We start from the raw sequence: 15,901 nt of genomic DNA on the forward strand, positions 1-15,901 counted from the left end.
TAATTTCTTCGAAATACAAAAGCTGAAAAAAAGGAATCATGACTGTGGGAATTTTAAATTATATTTTAAGCCTACTGGTGTAGCTTTGCATGATTCACAGTTTAAAATAGTCCTTATTTATCTTATACTGGGATTTGTAGCCTATTAATTTATCTACAGTCTGATGTAAGCCTCTCCCTGAGAGCTTCTCTCCCATTAAGACTGCACCCACTTTAAGTCAACTTTGTTCTGATTGCCATTGCAATTAGATGCTTTGTGGTGCTCACAGAAAGAGATGTGAACCTGAGATGAGCAAATTAGGGATGTCTGCTCTTACTGACATGATACAAATCCAAAGGTAGAAAAGGCTTTTGGAAACCAAGCAGTCTAAAGTCTGAGAGCTTTTTACTTACAGTGATTATTTCCACATAGACTGACCTCATTATTTTAAACTTTGGCTATGCTTAATGAATGAATGAATGAATGAATGAATGAATATTCTTTATTGTCATTGTCACAGGTACAATGAAATTGAAAGATGTCTCTGGTCAGTGCAACATCACAAAAGATAAATACTTAAAAACTATAATTAAATACTTAAAAACTATAATGATAGGATATAAAAGATAGAAATACATATAAAATACAGTATTCTCATACCGTAGATACACCCAAGCAATCCAGGCCTAAGGCCCCATACAGACACTCAACATACGACCTAGTTGATATATCACTCAAACAATCAATCACTCAATCAATTTGTTAGCGCATCCAACAAAACATGTCTGAAAGCATTCCAACATCAAGGGCACAAATGACAACAGGGGCAATGAAAGTCATCTACTTTTAGTAGCATTGAGACATGATATTGCAATTGGGTAGAAACTGTGTTTGCCCATATGGAAAAGATATATATAAATCTTATAAAGTTTTTACCTGTCTTGTATGAAACTTGTATGAAAAGCATACAGGAGTGAAAACACATATAAGATCCCTTGAAAAATTATATGATGAAACTTGTATGTTTTATATACTTACTAAAAAAAATATATGAAAGTAATGAGAAAGTGGCCACTTTCATGAGTAAATCATGTAAGCCTTATATGATTTATATATGATTTACTCATGCAAGTGGCCACTTTCATGAGCAAATCATATATGTTTTTACTATTTCTTTTCCATATGGGTGAATCTGTTAGTCCTTGTGTATGTTGTTCTATACCGTTTACCTGAAGGCAGCAGTTCGAACATGGAGTGTCCAGGGTGTGAGGTGTCCTTTATGATGTTATGGGCTCTTTTGAGGCAGCGGGAACTGTGTAGGTCTTTCAGTTTGAGGAGAGGGCAGCCGATTGTCCTTTGGGCAGCGTTGATTACTCCCTGGAGTGCTTTCCTCTGAGCCACTGTGCAGCTAGCGTACCATATGCCTATGCAGTACGTTAGTATGCTTTCGATGGAGGCTCTGTAGAAAGACACCAGCAGTCTCTGTGTGATGTTGTTCTTCCTAAGCACTCTCAGAAAGTACAGTCTCTGTTGTGTCTTTTTCAGTAGCTCAGAGGTATTCACACTCCAGGATAGGTTTCCCTCTATGCTGACTCCCAAGAAGCGGAAGTCTGCCACCCTCTCCACACAGTCGTCGCTGATGATTAGTGGTTGGATTTCTGTCTTGTGTCTTCTGTAGTCAATTATGAGTTCTTTGGTCTTTTTCGTGTTTAGGAGAAGGTTGTTATCCTTGCACCATGAAGACAGCCGCTCCACCTCATCTCTGTAGGCAGACTCATCTCCCCCAGATATGAGCCCCACCACAGTAGTGTCATCTGCGAACTTTACAATGGCGTTGCTCTGGTGGGCGGGGGTGCAGTCGTGTGTATAAAGCGAGTAGAGCAGTGGACTAAGCACGCAGCCCTGTGGCGACCCAGTGCTTAGATTTAGGGCTGGAGATGTGTAACATCCCACTCTCACTCTCTGTCTGCGGTCGGTGAGGAAGCTATTGATCCACTTACAGGTGCTGTGAGGAAGCCCTAGGTCTTTTAGCTTGGCGTCCAGTTTGTATGGAAGAATGGTGTTAAATGCCGAGCTATAATCCACAAAGAGCATACGCACATAGCTTCCTTGCCTCTCCAGATGTGTTAATGCTACATTGAGTGCTGTTGCTATGGCGTCCTCTGTCGATCGGTTTGCTCTGTAGGCAAACTGGTGTGGGTCAAGGCTGCTGGGTAGGGCTGCTGTAATGTGGTAACGCACAAGTTTCTCAAAGCACTTCATCACCACCGGGGTTAGTGCCACTGGTCTATAGTCATTTAGGCTAGAGATATGAGATTTCTTGGGCAAGGGTATTATGGTGGAGGTCTTGAGGCAGGGTGGGACGTTTGACTGTTCAAGGGATTGGTTAAAAATCCTGGTGAAAATATAGGCAAGCTGGTCTGCGCAGTCTCTCAGCACACGTCCTGGTACGCCATCTGGGCCGGCTGCCTTCCTCGGGTTAACAGCCCGCAGGGTGCGCCTCACTTCATGCTCCTCCAGAGTGATGATGGTACTGCTGCTGTGGGCTGTATGGTGTAGCTGTTCCTCTGGGGCATAGGGTGCAGTGACCTCAAAGCGTGTGAAGAAGATGTTCAGCTCCTCCGCCAATGCTGGGTCACCTTCAGCCATACCTGATTTGGACTTGTAGTTTGTCAGCTGCTGGACACCCTGCCACACCAGCCGGCTGTTCTTACTCTCCAGGTGGTTCTCGATCTTCTTCCTATAGTCCGCCTTGGCCTTCTTAATGCCTTTTTTCAGGTTGGCTCTAGCCCTGCTGTAGCTCTCCCTGCTTCCGGACCTGAAGGCGCTGTTCCTCTCTTTTAACAGCTGCTGGACTTCCCGGGTCATCCATGGCTTTTGGTTGGTGTAAACCCGGATCTGCTTGTCTACTGTGACAGTGTCTATACAGTGTTTGATGTAACAGAGGACACTGTTTGTGAACATTTCCAGGTCTTGATGTTGGAAGATATTCCAGTTGGTTCTGTCAAAGCAGTCCTGTAGCTGTTGAGAAGCGCCCTCTGGCCATGTTGTTATAGTTTTAGTGATGGTCGACGCAGTTTTCCTGATTGGGGCATATGCAGGAATTAGGAGCAGGGATAAATGGTCAGATTGGCCCAGATGTGGTAAGGGTCTTGCCCTGTAGCCCTTCTTGATGTTGGAAGGGCTACAGGGATAGTGGGCATCCACCACTATCCATGCATCAATCCATCCTTCGGCTTCTCCACAGTTATATCTATATTGTAAAGCATACCACCAAGTCCTGCTTTTGTGAGCTCTGCAGGAATAACAAAGTGCTCTGAGTCCTTGATCTGGGCTCAGAGAGCAGCCTCAGTTATGTAAGACCCAGTCAGACTTTTACAATTCATTGTGTGTGTGTGTGTGTGTGTGTGTGTGTGTGCGTGTGTGTGTGTGTGTGTGTGTGTGTGTGTGTGTGTGTGTGTGTGTGTGTGTGTGTGTGTGTGTTGGGTGGTTGAGCAAGCTAATTCCTTGGGAGAGCGTTGTTAGCCTGGACCATTTGGGGGACTCTCAGGGGAAAGGCGTTGCTCCGGTCTCTCATCAGGCAGATGACAGAAGACTGCGTGCTCTGCATGCTGCACTCATCTCAGCCACGATGGCCTCGCTGCACAGGCCATATCTCTGCTTCATTTACTCATTGTCTGATAATAACAAGTGTCTCCTTTCTGCTGCACTCAATTACGTCTTCATTAGCTTGCTAACTAGTTTAAAACAAGTATTGTGTGTAGCGGTTTTAAGTCTTTGTGACATTTATTACAAGGATACCTGAGTATATGGGTGAGGGTCGTAAAGGGGACAGCGTGATTTTTATTACGTCTTCATTTCTCAGGACTATTCATTGTCTCATCATAGCATCAATTCATTCTAATTTACCAGCTAATGAACTCAGTTCATTCATCATTTAGTCTGTCTGTTATCTAAACAACGACTGGCTGACATATTGACCTCTTACTTCGCTGTGCTGCCAATCAAGCGCCGAGCTCATAGTAATGAGCGCATAAACAATAACGAGGAGGCGTTCCCAAAAGCCAAACTGATATATTACATCAGATCCCACTGAAGAGCAATCTAATAAAAATCATGCCGCATAATTAGCTGCTGGTGACTTTTCATGTAGCCTGCGTGGATTAGTGTGGCAGCAGTGTCACAGCAGCAAGAATCAGAGCGGGATGGAGGACCTGAAACATCACATTAGAATGACAAAGTGGGAAGCGGTGCCGGTGAAATTCCTTTCACTCTTGCTTGCACTTCACCATTGTGTTTCCTGCATTCTTGCTGTTCCTCACCTTCATTTAAAATAAACAGGATGTGCCCATCGCTTGCGAGGGAACTTCCATCATGTGGAAGCCAGCTTTGTAACTATCCTGAGCAGCTGTGGCCTCAATCAGTCAGTCTGGCCTTTCTCTTAAGTGGAACAGACAACACAGTAGAAGCCGGATACTCCACGCTTACCCCTCTGTATTTCCTTACTCTTTGAGCAGTCTCAATTTTTCTTTTAGGTTCCCATTATTCCTCTTATCTTTACAGTAGCATCACATTTGAAGCTCATTTGCTCTCGCCACTACACTCTTGTCTCTTCCTCCTTCACCTTTTGAGGTGAAGCGGCTCTCGTCCCAGTCAGCACGGTTAAATAGTTGGCCACAGTTCAAAGCGGGAACTTGTCTTTGTCTTCTAATGAGACATAATCAGACCAAGAACAGTAACTTAAGTGTCCAGCCTTTCCTCTTTTGGACTCTGTCACTGACATGCTGTCAAACAAATAGGCCCACCCAAGGAGTCTATCTATAATATATCACCACCAGGGCCGGTGATTATATCAGCTATAGCTGCCTAGAGATTCCTAATGACAAAACAATGGCAGTCTGAATAACTTCTACCCTGACAACTATGTTTTTCAGCAAGCAGGTGTGTGATTGCAATAAGCAGACTCTAAATTTTTCAGGCTGCTTTTTCAATTCCTCATTCAGAATCATTTGAAACTCCGCTTTGACATGTTACCATAGGCTAAAAATACATTTGCATAGATCAGCTGGGTTACAGTGCCTCTGTCCCTCATTGTAAAATTACAAGTCGCAAAGAGTGACAACTTTACAAGCACAACAGTCACCTCACCCTCATGTGTTTCTGTGGCGCTCTGACAGACTGGAGGAGACACCTGCACATGCATGTCACTAGCAACACCTACACGCCCGTGAAATGACAGCAGAGTATAGAAAAAACCGCGATGGGAAAGTCTGCATTTCAGTCAAAACGCAGCGGTTTCCTGCCTTCAGTTCAAAGATTAGATTTGTGTTAGGAGTAAGTACACAGTCTAAATGAGCATTGCTTTTCTCAGCAGCACTGACGCACTTCCTTTTTAAGCCTGTGTCTGAGCTAAATTTGTGGTTTTCCTGTGCTGGTTGCTGAAGTGAAACTCAAAGAATAATCAGAACAGACACAGAGGAAGCAACTGCAAAAATAAAGAAAAACATTTGAGGGTCTTATGAGACATGAAGTGTGACAATGGCAGAAGTCAGTTTAGAGAGAAAGAAGATGTGGGCACATTGAGTGTTAGTTGTGAACACTGTCAGGAGGTTTTGGGTGTTTTGCTGTTTTTTTTTAAGAAAAGTGACAACCGCTCAGACTTGTGTGGCAAATCATATGTGGCTAGTAAGGCCAGAGTCTCTGCACAGAGTGAATATGTTTTTAAAAAATGGCAACATATTAGCCCTGCAACCAACCTGTGGAGGGTGTACCCCACTTATCGCCCTATGGTAGCTGGGATAGGCTCCAGCTCCCGTGCAACACTAATAAGGATAATTGGAAGGAAGGATGGATAGAAAACATCAAATTCATTACAAATCTCTTTTTATTTTTACATGCATTCATCTGTATATACATTATATATTATTAAAACAAAACAAATATCATAAAGACCTGTACACCAGAAATGCCCTTCTAATTAAAATTAGTTTGAAATTAGCCTAAAACTTTTGTGCCGTCTAAGATTTTGATCCAGACAAAGCTCAGCTTTCTTCAAAACTACACAGCCGTGAGGATTTAGAGCCCTTTCCAGGCATTGCACTTATGGGATTTTTTTTTAAAATGTGGGATAAACATGCTTTCTATACTCTAGGCAGTGTTTTTGTTGTGTTTCTTCTTTCTTTTTTGTCACATGCCCAAACAGATGGAAGCTTTGTCTCATTTTAAGAATATGTCACACATCCTGGATCTGATGCTGCAGGCGGACGTTGTCTTTGCTGGCTGGACGCAGCATCGCCGGGGGTCTGTGGGAGTTCTTGCATTTTCGGAATGGACTGCCCTTTTAATTTCGGATGTTAACCTTTTCCCCCGGAGCGGCGAGGGGACCATTTGCTCCATCAGATCTGCTCTGGTGTATATCTCTCTTTCTGCTCAGCAGTAGCCAGTCATGTCGCCCCCAGCCTATTCCCTATTCCCTATCCCCCCCCCCCAGTATTGTACGTAGCTCACTTTTGCTCTCTGTTCACATCTCTGCAAAAAGAAAGAAGAAGAAAAAGCACAGGCATGTGAACAAACACATCAATATGCAGTGACTAAGTGAGCCTTGTAGAGATACACGGGGAGTTACTATTAATTTGTAACGTTAATTCGCTTTGTGTCGAGACCACTGATAGCAGTGGATTTATGCTTTGCTCCCTGTTGCTTGTGTGCATGCTCTGGGTGATGCGTGTGTGTTTAGGGGCCTCTGGAACACCACTGCTTTACCGCTGATAGCAGGATCATGACGCTCATGTAGTCAAGTATGCCATTATCACTAAAGCGCGTGTAGATAGTCCACCTGAGTCCTCAGACATGATATTTACACATAAAGGGTGCTCAGAGATAAACAGCAGGGGGTACAGTACACTGTAGAAACAAGCTGGATACTGCTACACAGTCCAAAACACCAAAACATACGCCACGCTCATGTCGGCGCGTCTCTGCCACTGTAACATACTCCAACCTGCTGGCTTGTCGACTCAGTACAAAAGAAGTCAAGAAAAGATTGGATGATAGAGGGTGTAATTTTCTTAAATACGCACCAGCAAGTTCCCGGTCCAACATGTCGATAAAACTCTCAAGATCCCTTGTGTCTCCCAGCTTGGCTGCAGAAAGAGGACAGAAAGAAATGGAATTTGAGAAAGAAACTATAAGAAAAATAGAGCTGCAATGGAACATTTTTGTAGAGAAAGGCAGCTCAGTTCAGTGGTAGCCTATTTCCTTTGGACCAAACGCTGAAGTTATCTAAGTCTCGGCATTACATAAAGTTTGAACTGAACACGCAAACTGAGATAAAGCTGATTTTAAGAGCTCCAAAAAGAGCCTTGGCAGCCTCGTTCCCACCAGGATCTCTCTGTTGTAAGCTTTTTCTGTGTAAAGCCAAACAAAATTGATGAAAAAATATGACTGACTCTTTCTGGTCACCTGATGTTTAACTTTAACAGTAGTCTGTGGATGCAACTGCAACAGCACTCATTAATCCACATGCGCACGCAGCCAAGAGCCGGTCTCATCACTGCATATAACAGCACAAATGACTCCACCCAGGAGCTTTGAAAGAAGAGCGCTGAGACGTCACAGCCACAGTGGAAGTTGCTTTGTTGTGTAAACCAAGACAGATTCCAGGGCATTGCAGATGCTTTCTGTGTAGCTCTTATAAAGTGATAGTGATCGCTGTAAGAACTGAGGCTATCTAGATGGAGATGAGCTGATAGAAGGCTCCAGTACCTTTTGATGCCAGCGTTATTCCTGCTGTGTGGAGCTCCTCCTCACTGGTATTCAAACTGTTCCCCATAGATGGTTCACTGCCTGGGGGAAGAGAGGGAAGCAATGAGGGAGTAAAAGGAGATAACAAGCACTAAGGGCAGTCCTTGCAAATGATCAGTGACAATGACAAAACTCTAACATAATGCAGGAGTTGCACGTAATGATGATAACATGCGATAAAAAAAATTAAAAGGTAAGTGTTCGGCGCTAGTGACTCCCATGTGTCGGCCTTTGAAAGCAGTTTGCCTGTTGAATGGTTAGGGGGGCAAAATACTTTCAATAATGACGACACATGGGAGCAGGGGGGGGGGGAACTGTTTCTTCTTTTATCTTATAACCGTCGACAAATGCAGAACAAAGGGGGGAAAGACAATTACACAAGATGGGATATCCGTAATTGCAGCTCATTCCAGTATACAGCTATTGTCACGAGCACAAACAGCCACTTTAATGGAAGTGTGTAGGGATGTGTCCTCTTGTACCACTAATTTCATGCAAATTAAATGTGTCAAGCTGCAGTTGTTTGGGCTGATAAAGGGGCTCAACTGGAGTCCACGGGGATTCCAAACAATGTCACTCACCAGCATGATGCACTAAATAATTACTTTCCTTCCCCCACACTTTGTACATTAGGCAGATATTATCTTAATCACTTCTCTAACGTATTCTTTTTTTCTTTTTCTTTTTTTGAATAACTTACTGTAATCTGAGTCCTCGACTCCACTGTCTTCACTCAGCCCTGTGAGAGTTTTGGCCTCGTGCAATGCTTTCTGGTAAGCATGCGGTCTGCTTTGAGAAGGGGCCTTCAGCTCCTCCACCACATCCTGGAACTCCTGGAGCAACTCACCAAGCTCCAAGTCCAAGTCTGTGGAAAATGTGACAGCAGTTGGAAAGAAATCTTCAAGATGGACTCAGCTTATTTCAGCAGTAAAAGAAAATAGTAGAAACACTGAAATAAATATTTTTAAAGACTTGATTAAATATGGGGACCTGAGAATGTTTTAAAGGGCGTTTCAAAGATACCAAATTCCTAAACCTAAGAAATATACATTAAAAAAAAAAAGGAAAATCTAAAAACTACCAGCTGAAGTTTATGTCAGCGTGCTGCATCAGATAACTGGACATGTTCCCATATGGCATATAAAACAGTAGACGGACAGTAAAACACCTGGTCTGCAAAGTGTGATTAAAAATATATTTATATATATTACATCATAAATCAGAGTTGTACGCTCTCGGCTACTATAAAAACTTTTTTAGCGCCGGCACCATTATTTTAAAAATGGGTGTTGCATAAACGCAGTTTAGGTTTTCTAACATTTTATTAGGCTCACATAAATATCTCAAAGTTAAAATTCCTTATGGAACACTAAAATTAAAACAACTTTGGTGTGTTTGGTAGATACGTAAATACGTATGATTACAAAAAAGTACAACTACAAAAAGGATTAGGAATTTAAAATAAGTGTCACAGCGAGATGATTTTTAAATCTTCCTATAAAGCTTTTCTATCTTTTACATATATTTGTGTTTTTTTTATCTGTTTAGTAAATTTAATAAAAGGCTGGGAAAGCGTGCTCTATGATCCATCACTGAAATAAATTCAAATTATTGTCTCAAGCAGGCGTTGGACTCACCCATGGTACTGTCTGAGGACATAGCGGGACGTGAAAGAAAAGCGCCACGAAGCTGCTGTGTGTCTGGGTTCAGAGCGGTTTGATGCTGACAGTACTACTGTACTTTTATTCTAAAGCCTTCCACACCCGCTCTGTGAGAGGGCCTGCCCAGCCAATCATGTCACAGATTAAAAACCTCAGAGGTCGAGGGGACTGTAAGTGGAAATGGGGAGGGGGCGGAAAGTAAAAAAACGAGGTTGTTACGCAAGTGAAAGAGAGTGGGACTGGAATAACCCATTAAATGCTGTAAGCGGGGCTGTGGGAAAAAATATCCGTTGGGGTTTTAGATGAAGACAGAAAAGAGGGGTGTCAAATCTTTGAGTTATTCCGTTTTGGGTAGGCGGCGTAATGCGGGGGTTTGGGTTTTATGTACATTAATATTATATTATTATTTTCCCGATATAATTTCCTGGCTGTGACACAAGTAATCTTAAACACAGGACACTTTGATAGGAAAGAGAAGTGTCGCACACGCTCCAAAACAAAACTCGGAACAACAAATTTTATTCTTCTTTCACACGTACACTACTCTGCTCTGTCTGTAGGGGGCCTTAGAGAGCAAGCCTATGGGTCATGCAGTACTTTGGAACTGTCAGGGAAACTTAGAAGCCCTGCTGTGAAGCAATACCACACAAATAAATGCTGCATAACCAGTCTTGTTCTTTGATATCTTGAGATCTCAAGTAAATGTATCTTGCTTTCATGACTACGGGTCAAATTTCACCAACCGTTTACTGTCACTTAACAGCGTGATGATTAACCCTAAAGAAAATAAGCATTTTCTTTTTTCTTGTTTTTTTTTCTTTGCTTTGCGTACCGGTTTGTTTGTTTGTTTTGTTTGTTTGTTTGTCTTGTTTTTTGGCACATGAAAAAAGCATACCAGAGGTTACATACTGCACTCTCAAATGTACTTTTATTGTAACTGAGGAGTCATTGTTTCTTATGACAGTTTACATCTACGTGCACTTTAAATCTATGCACGAGCATGTGGACATATATTTATATATATTCATAAATGTGTTTGTGTGCAGGCTTGCGTGCGTGCAGTTGTAAGTAATTTTAAGCAACAGTGCATTCGTAGTTCCAGCTTAATGCACATGAATTCAGCTCAGCCAGGTAAACCTGTTGTTCCTCCATCTTCCCATGTGGCAGCCTGACAGGAAGGTAAGTTTTGTAGGAGGAGCATAATTATGCCTTCAGCAGTTTTATTTTGCTGCCTCAGTCCTTAGCATTCACTTGCTGCTGGGAACTTGGCTAACATGTGTGAGGGCGATGGGCCATGGGACTCCTGATAATATGAATTGTGCCGGACTACTGCAGGTAAGAGCCAGCTGAGTTTATCTCTTTTGATGGTATCTGCACTGTATTAGCATTTCTAATTGAGTCATATATTGCAGCAACACACGAATGTGCTCGGTGTATTGTACGGCATCATGTTCTAAAGAGGTGTTAAATTGTATGACCCTTTATTCATTTTTAATAAAGAATGTCTGCTTTGATATTTTCCTTTTATTTAAATTCTCTGTGTTATTTGTTTACAAGAGCACTTGGTTGGAGATAAGTGAGAGGGAGGCATCGAATTACCTTATTGTGCAGCTGCTTGCTTTTAAAAGAGCTCACTGAGGCATGAAGTTTAAATTTTATCACCACGTTGAAAACTTTTAAATAACTTATATCATAAGTTTTAAATAGAATAGTGTAACTCTACAAAGACTACTGCTCACTGGTTTTTTTGTTTTCTGTCTTTGTCAGAAGCTGCTGATTGTGGTTCACATCAGGCAGATCATATGTAGTTCTCTCCTGTTTTCCGTCCCAGAGGAACTGGAGCCTGACACTCTGGTTGGATCACTTAGTAAAAACTTTTCTCCTCCATATCAGCTCCTGCCCCACAAGTACCTGAGGATGGACATAAACACGGGGAATTTCTATACCACTGAGTTAAAGATGGATCGCGAGGCCATCTGCCCCGCAGAGAAAAAAGCTGAGGAATGTGTTACTTTATACAATGCCATCGTGGGGCCCTCAAAAGACCTTATACAGTTTTCTGTGATCATAGAGGACATCAATGACAATGCGCCGCATTTTGAAAATAACAAAATACACCTTGGGGTGCCCGAGGATACAACCGTGGGGACCAGTTTCCTGCTAGATACTCAGGCTCTGGACAGTGACACCGGTCCTAATGGAGAGGTGCAGTACCACCTAAAAGGCTCTGATGGAGCTTTCGGTTTAAAAATCGAAGAAGACAGCTCTTTAATTATGTTGGTTGTAGAAAGAGCCCTGGATAGGGAAACTCGGGACCTGTTTCAGATGCAGCTAGTGGCCACAGACTGTGGTGTAGACCCTTTAAGTGTGTCTGCAGATTTAATAGTCACAGTGACAGATGTCAACGACAACTGTCCAGCCTTTAGCTCTGATAGCCCACACAGTGTCACCATCCCAGGAGACTCTCGGAAGAACACAGTGGTCACTCAGGTTAGAGCCACAGATCCAGATTTTGGACCAAATGGTGATATCGTTTACTCCCTCAGTCCCAAAGTCTCTGAGCAGGTCAAGACGCTCTTTAGCCTCAACAGTCTCACCGGGTCCATCAGCCTTACACGGGACCTTGAGAGCGACAACTCAGAGGAGCTCGTGTTGAAAGTGTTAGCCAGCGGCCATCACTGCCCTCCAGCAGACACTCAGGTAACCATATCCGTGCTCCCCAAGGCGAACCAAGAGCTGACGATCAAGATCGGGTTCATAGCGGAGCATCAAAACCAGACTATGGTGTTACAAGAGAACCAGCACCCCACTGCCTTAGCCGTTTTAGAGCTCGAGGGTGACAGCATCTTTAAAGACTTATTTCTTGCCATTGAAGGTGAAGTGCCTTTCACTTTGAGCCCACAGAATGGCAAGTATCTGCTTTCCACATCAAAGCCCTTAGACTATGAGATGGATCGTGAACATCATATTTCCGTGGTAGCACGCGTGAGATCAGCTGAGGGATCTGTGATCGTTCCTTCTAGACGTGTAGTCACAGTGCTGGTGGCAGACATCAACGACAATGCGCCATATTTTGTACAGCCTCACTACGAACTCCAAGTGGAAGAAAACAATCAGCCAGGAATGTCACTGCTTCAGATCTCGGCTTCAGATTTAGACAGCGGAGAAAACGGCATGGTGACATACAGGCTTGAAAACTACAATCCAACCATGTTTAGCATTGATTCTGTAACAGGTCAACTCTCTCTGCTGGTTCCTCTAGACAGGGAGCAACAGAATGTACACAGACTCACTGTGTTTGCTCGGGACAGCGGCTCTCCTCCCTTGGAATCCATGGCCACTGTATCCATTCACGTTCGTGACCAGAATGACAATCCACCTGTTTTTCTTACCCCTCACTTCATCTTTTTCATTCCTGAGAATGTTCCAACATTATCCCAGGTGGGGAAGGTGGAGGTGAAAGACCCAGATAAAGGGGAGAATGGGACAACAGAATTGTATGTTGTAAACAGCAGTGCACCTTTTGTTGTGGATAACACCCAGGGGATGCTACGCACCACTAGGAACTTGGACCGCGAGACAGAAGACCGCTATGAACTCTACCTGCTGGCCAGTGATCACGGCCAGACAGTTGCTTTGACTTCCACTGCCAGAGTGACCATCTTTGTGGAAGACATCAATGACAACCAGCCAAAAGTGATCCTTCCCGGCAGCAACTCCTCATGCCTAACTGTCTCTCCAGGTGCCCTGGCAGGTGCCACGGTAGGAAAGATCTATGCCATCGATGAGGACTCTGGACTGAATTCAGAGATTACTTACTCAGCTACAGCACCGGAGCTTTTGCAAAACAGAAGTCCCTTTCAGATCGATTCAAGGTCAGGGAACATCACCTTAAGCCAACAGCTCCTTCATACAGACCTGGGAATGCATCACCTGTTCATTGTGGTCAGAGATGGGGGTAAACCAGTTCCACTTTATACCACTGTCTGGATGAATTTGTTGGTCAATGACAGCACAGAGCCTTGCCACTTGGACCGGGTGCCCACCTGGACAGGGACACTAAACTTGGTTCAATCCCCTTCAAAGGAACCGATCTGTGACGTGGAGACAGCCAGATTTTCAAAAGTGATTCTGTTAATAGGCCTGGGTATGATGCTGGTGTCCACATGTTTGTTTGTGGCCACAGTTATTTGCTGCCTAAAACAGAGGAGTAGAAGTCTGAAAATGAACAAGAGAGCATACACTGAGGCGAATGAGATTCCACTCAGGCTCAAAGACAAATATTACTCTGATTAATAACAGCAAGCAATGTGTAAAGCTCACAGTCTCAAAGATAAAAATGTCCTGTGAATTAAATGTATTCTGTGTATTTGTCAAGGGCTTCTTGCATTGTAATAAGTCATTGATTCAGTGTGATGCACGGTGTATTCAAACATGTCGACTGCAAAACTGACAGGTTCTGTAGAAATAAAGTTGATCCATTTTCTGATAATGGAACGAGCATATACACGTTGACCTGATAAGTGAAATATGTCAAGCCATCCACAAAAACGTATTCCCTGACAATTCTCTGAAAAAAAACAACTAAATTCAACTGTATTTCACAGATTTATTCCATAGCAGGCCATCGGTAAGCTACCAGCATTACAGACATTATCTTTAAGGATTATTGCCCATGACCCCTGCGGGTAGAAAGATTGAAGTAATGGTCTGTTAGGTTGATTGGTCCTTTCTCAGATTTCTGACTGAGTGATGGAGAGTTTAATGTATTTAGACACACAAAAGGGTTTAATGTTCCTCGGTTGGGGAAGTGATGAAAGTCTCTCAAGAAGTAACTCTGAGATGAGCTCAGGAGGCAGAGGGTGGCCACAGACAGGTGAGAGGCGGCAGAGGGAAGGCACAAAAACATCTCAAGTAACCGCCTCACACCTGTTACTTGATAGCACTGCTTTTCACCCACAGAGCTGGATCGCACCAACAAGGCAGAAAAAACCCCAAACCTACCGTACTGCACCCAGTAACCTGACAGGCTTGTTGTTTTGATAACAGATGTTTGGAGTGAAATCACACCGTGTTCAAAGACACAATTACAAAAGACACTTGCTCTTGTGTTTTACTGATGCATTTGCATGCTGGAGAACAATTGAAATATCAAACCAGGTTAAGTGATGCATAAAGTATGAATGAGTCAGGCTGAAACGTGTTTGCAAATCTGTCAACACACAGTCGAGCACAGAGGGCAGGGTAATTGTTTCAGCTTTCTCAAACGAAAAAGCTCCCCCACCTTTTAAAATCATCTTTACAGTATCATAAACCATTAAGAAATCCTTTGAAGCTACACCTGCGTTAGAGGGAAGAAGGGAAGCAGAGCCTGTAAAACACAATGTACAACAACCTGGTTAGTGGGGAACAAGGCTTGTATAACATGAGTGGTGCCTCTCTGAGGATTTCAGAGCTGGCGGCTCAAAAAATAAATAATCTATTAACACTTCGGTGTGAGATTTACTATATCAAATGAGAAGAAACAAAGACTGCTACATAAAAATTACAGACTAACAGCAGATCTTTACATAAAAAAACATGTAGAAATGTATATTAAAGTATATTTATTTTTATTTTATGGGGGGGGGGGGGGGTTGTTTGTTTTTTTTTTGTTTTGTTTTGGGTTTTTTTTACATAATTTATTGATTGTTATTGGCCAATTTTTAGCCCCAACTACAGTCCACTGGGGGACGAAACTAAACCCAAACCCTTACAATGCTGTTGCAGGGCAACGCCTGCCATCTACTGGGCGCAAATGAAGCAAAATAGGGTTAATTTTGTTTTTACATTTCTGGTATTAGGCCAGAGGGAGGAGATGAATCAGAGCACAGTCTCTCACTGCGACACAGTCAGGTGCCCTGGGATCAGGAATGTTTCCTTGATGTGCACAAAAAGGACATTTTTATCTTAATCATGTTCCCTTTTTCTGCTTCTTATGCTGAACATTTGATGGATGGCTATATAGCACAAAAGAGAGCTGTCGTGACAGATAAGTGATTGCATATTACAAAACGAAAGGGACTCATTGAAACTCTATCTTGTTAGGTAAGATCGCTAAAAAATAAACACTTCTCATAAGTGTGCACATGTTTATAGTTTTCCTTTCGCTGGAACATTCCAAAAGAGGTAAAAAAAAAAAAACTAAAAAAAAACAGTGACACCGTTTATTTGGGTTGCTGGGATGCCACTTCAGTCACGGTAAAGTGTATCTCACTGCAAACAGATGATATCTGTCAATTTCCTGTAAGAATATCACCTGAACGCTCAAAGGGCAACACCATGATAGCCAGTGTTATCTCAATCAGAGGTCGTAGACCAGGGGTGCCCAATCCCGGTCCTCGAGAGCTACCGTCCTGCAGCTTTTAGATGCATCCTTGTTCCCACACACCTGAATCAAATGAATGGCTTGTTATCAG

The 15,901-nt window shown here is 43.0% G+C and overlaps 2 protein-coding genes across 3 annotated transcripts; one reads left to right on the forward strand and one right to left on the reverse strand.

The window, feature by feature from the left end:
- Positions 1-6,444: 6,444 nt before the first annotated feature.
- Positions 6,445-9,532, reverse strand: LOC308408834 (regulator of cell cycle RGCC). The gene is made up of 5 exons (XM_080901242.1): positions 9,420-9,532; positions 8,483-8,647; positions 7,744-7,824; positions 7,059-7,121; positions 6,445-6,507 (listed from the first exon to the last, which is right to left on the reverse strand). The coding sequence occupies exons 1-5, from the start codon at positions 9,439-9,441 to the stop codon at positions 6,500-6,502; spliced, it is 339 nt and encodes a 112-aa protein (XP_080757368.1). The 5' UTR covers positions 9,442-9,532; the 3' UTR covers positions 6,445-6,499.
- Positions 9,533-10,495: 963 nt separating this feature from the next.
- pcdh20l (protocadherin 20-like) lies at positions 10,496-14,862 on the forward strand. 2 transcript variants are annotated; one of them, XM_080900990.1, is made up of 2 exons: positions 10,496-10,778; positions 11,211-14,860. In XM_080900990.1, exons 1-2 carry the CDS (start codon positions 10,731-10,733, stop codon positions 13,737-13,739), a joined length of 2,577 nt encoding a protein of 858 aa, XP_080757116.1. In that variant the 5' UTR covers positions 10,496-10,730; the 3' UTR covers positions 13,740-14,860. The 2 variants fall into 2 exon arrangements, with proteins under 2 accessions (XP_080757116.1, XP_080757117.1); XM_080900991.1 differs by having other exon boundaries at positions 10,714-10,778; positions 11,214-14,862.
- Positions 14,863-15,901: the final 1,039 nt, after the last annotated feature.

The sequence above is a fragment of the Rhamphochromis sp. 'chilingali' genome, assembly GCF_963969265.1.
Source record: "Rhamphochromis sp. 'chilingali' genome assembly, chromosome: 13".
NCBI classification, from domain to species: Eukaryota; Metazoa; Chordata; class Actinopteri; order Cichliformes; family Cichlidae; genus Rhamphochromis; species Rhamphochromis sp. 'chilingali'.

Bases quoted from the DNA above. Each gene is read 5' to 3' on its own strand.
- LOC308408834 (XM_080901242.1), bottom strand. From the start codon at position 9,441: ATGTCCTCAGACAGTACCATGG. The intron at 7,825-8,482 runs GTAAGTTATTCA...CTCTTCCCCCAG, and splicing joins AGTCGAGGACTCAGATTACA to GCAGTGAACCATCTATGGGG. The intron at 7,122-7,743 runs GTACTGGAGCCT...CTCTTTCTGCAG, and splicing joins AATAACGCTGGCATCAAAAG to CCAAGCTGGGAGACACAAGG.
- pcdh20l (XM_080900990.1), top strand. From the start codon at position 10,731: ATGGGCCATGGGACTCCTGATAATATGAATTGTGCCGGACTACTGCAG. The intron at 10,779-11,210 runs GTAAGAGCCAGC...TGTCTTTGTCAG, and splicing joins ATTGTGCCGGACTACTGCAG to AAGCTGCTGATTGTGGTTCA.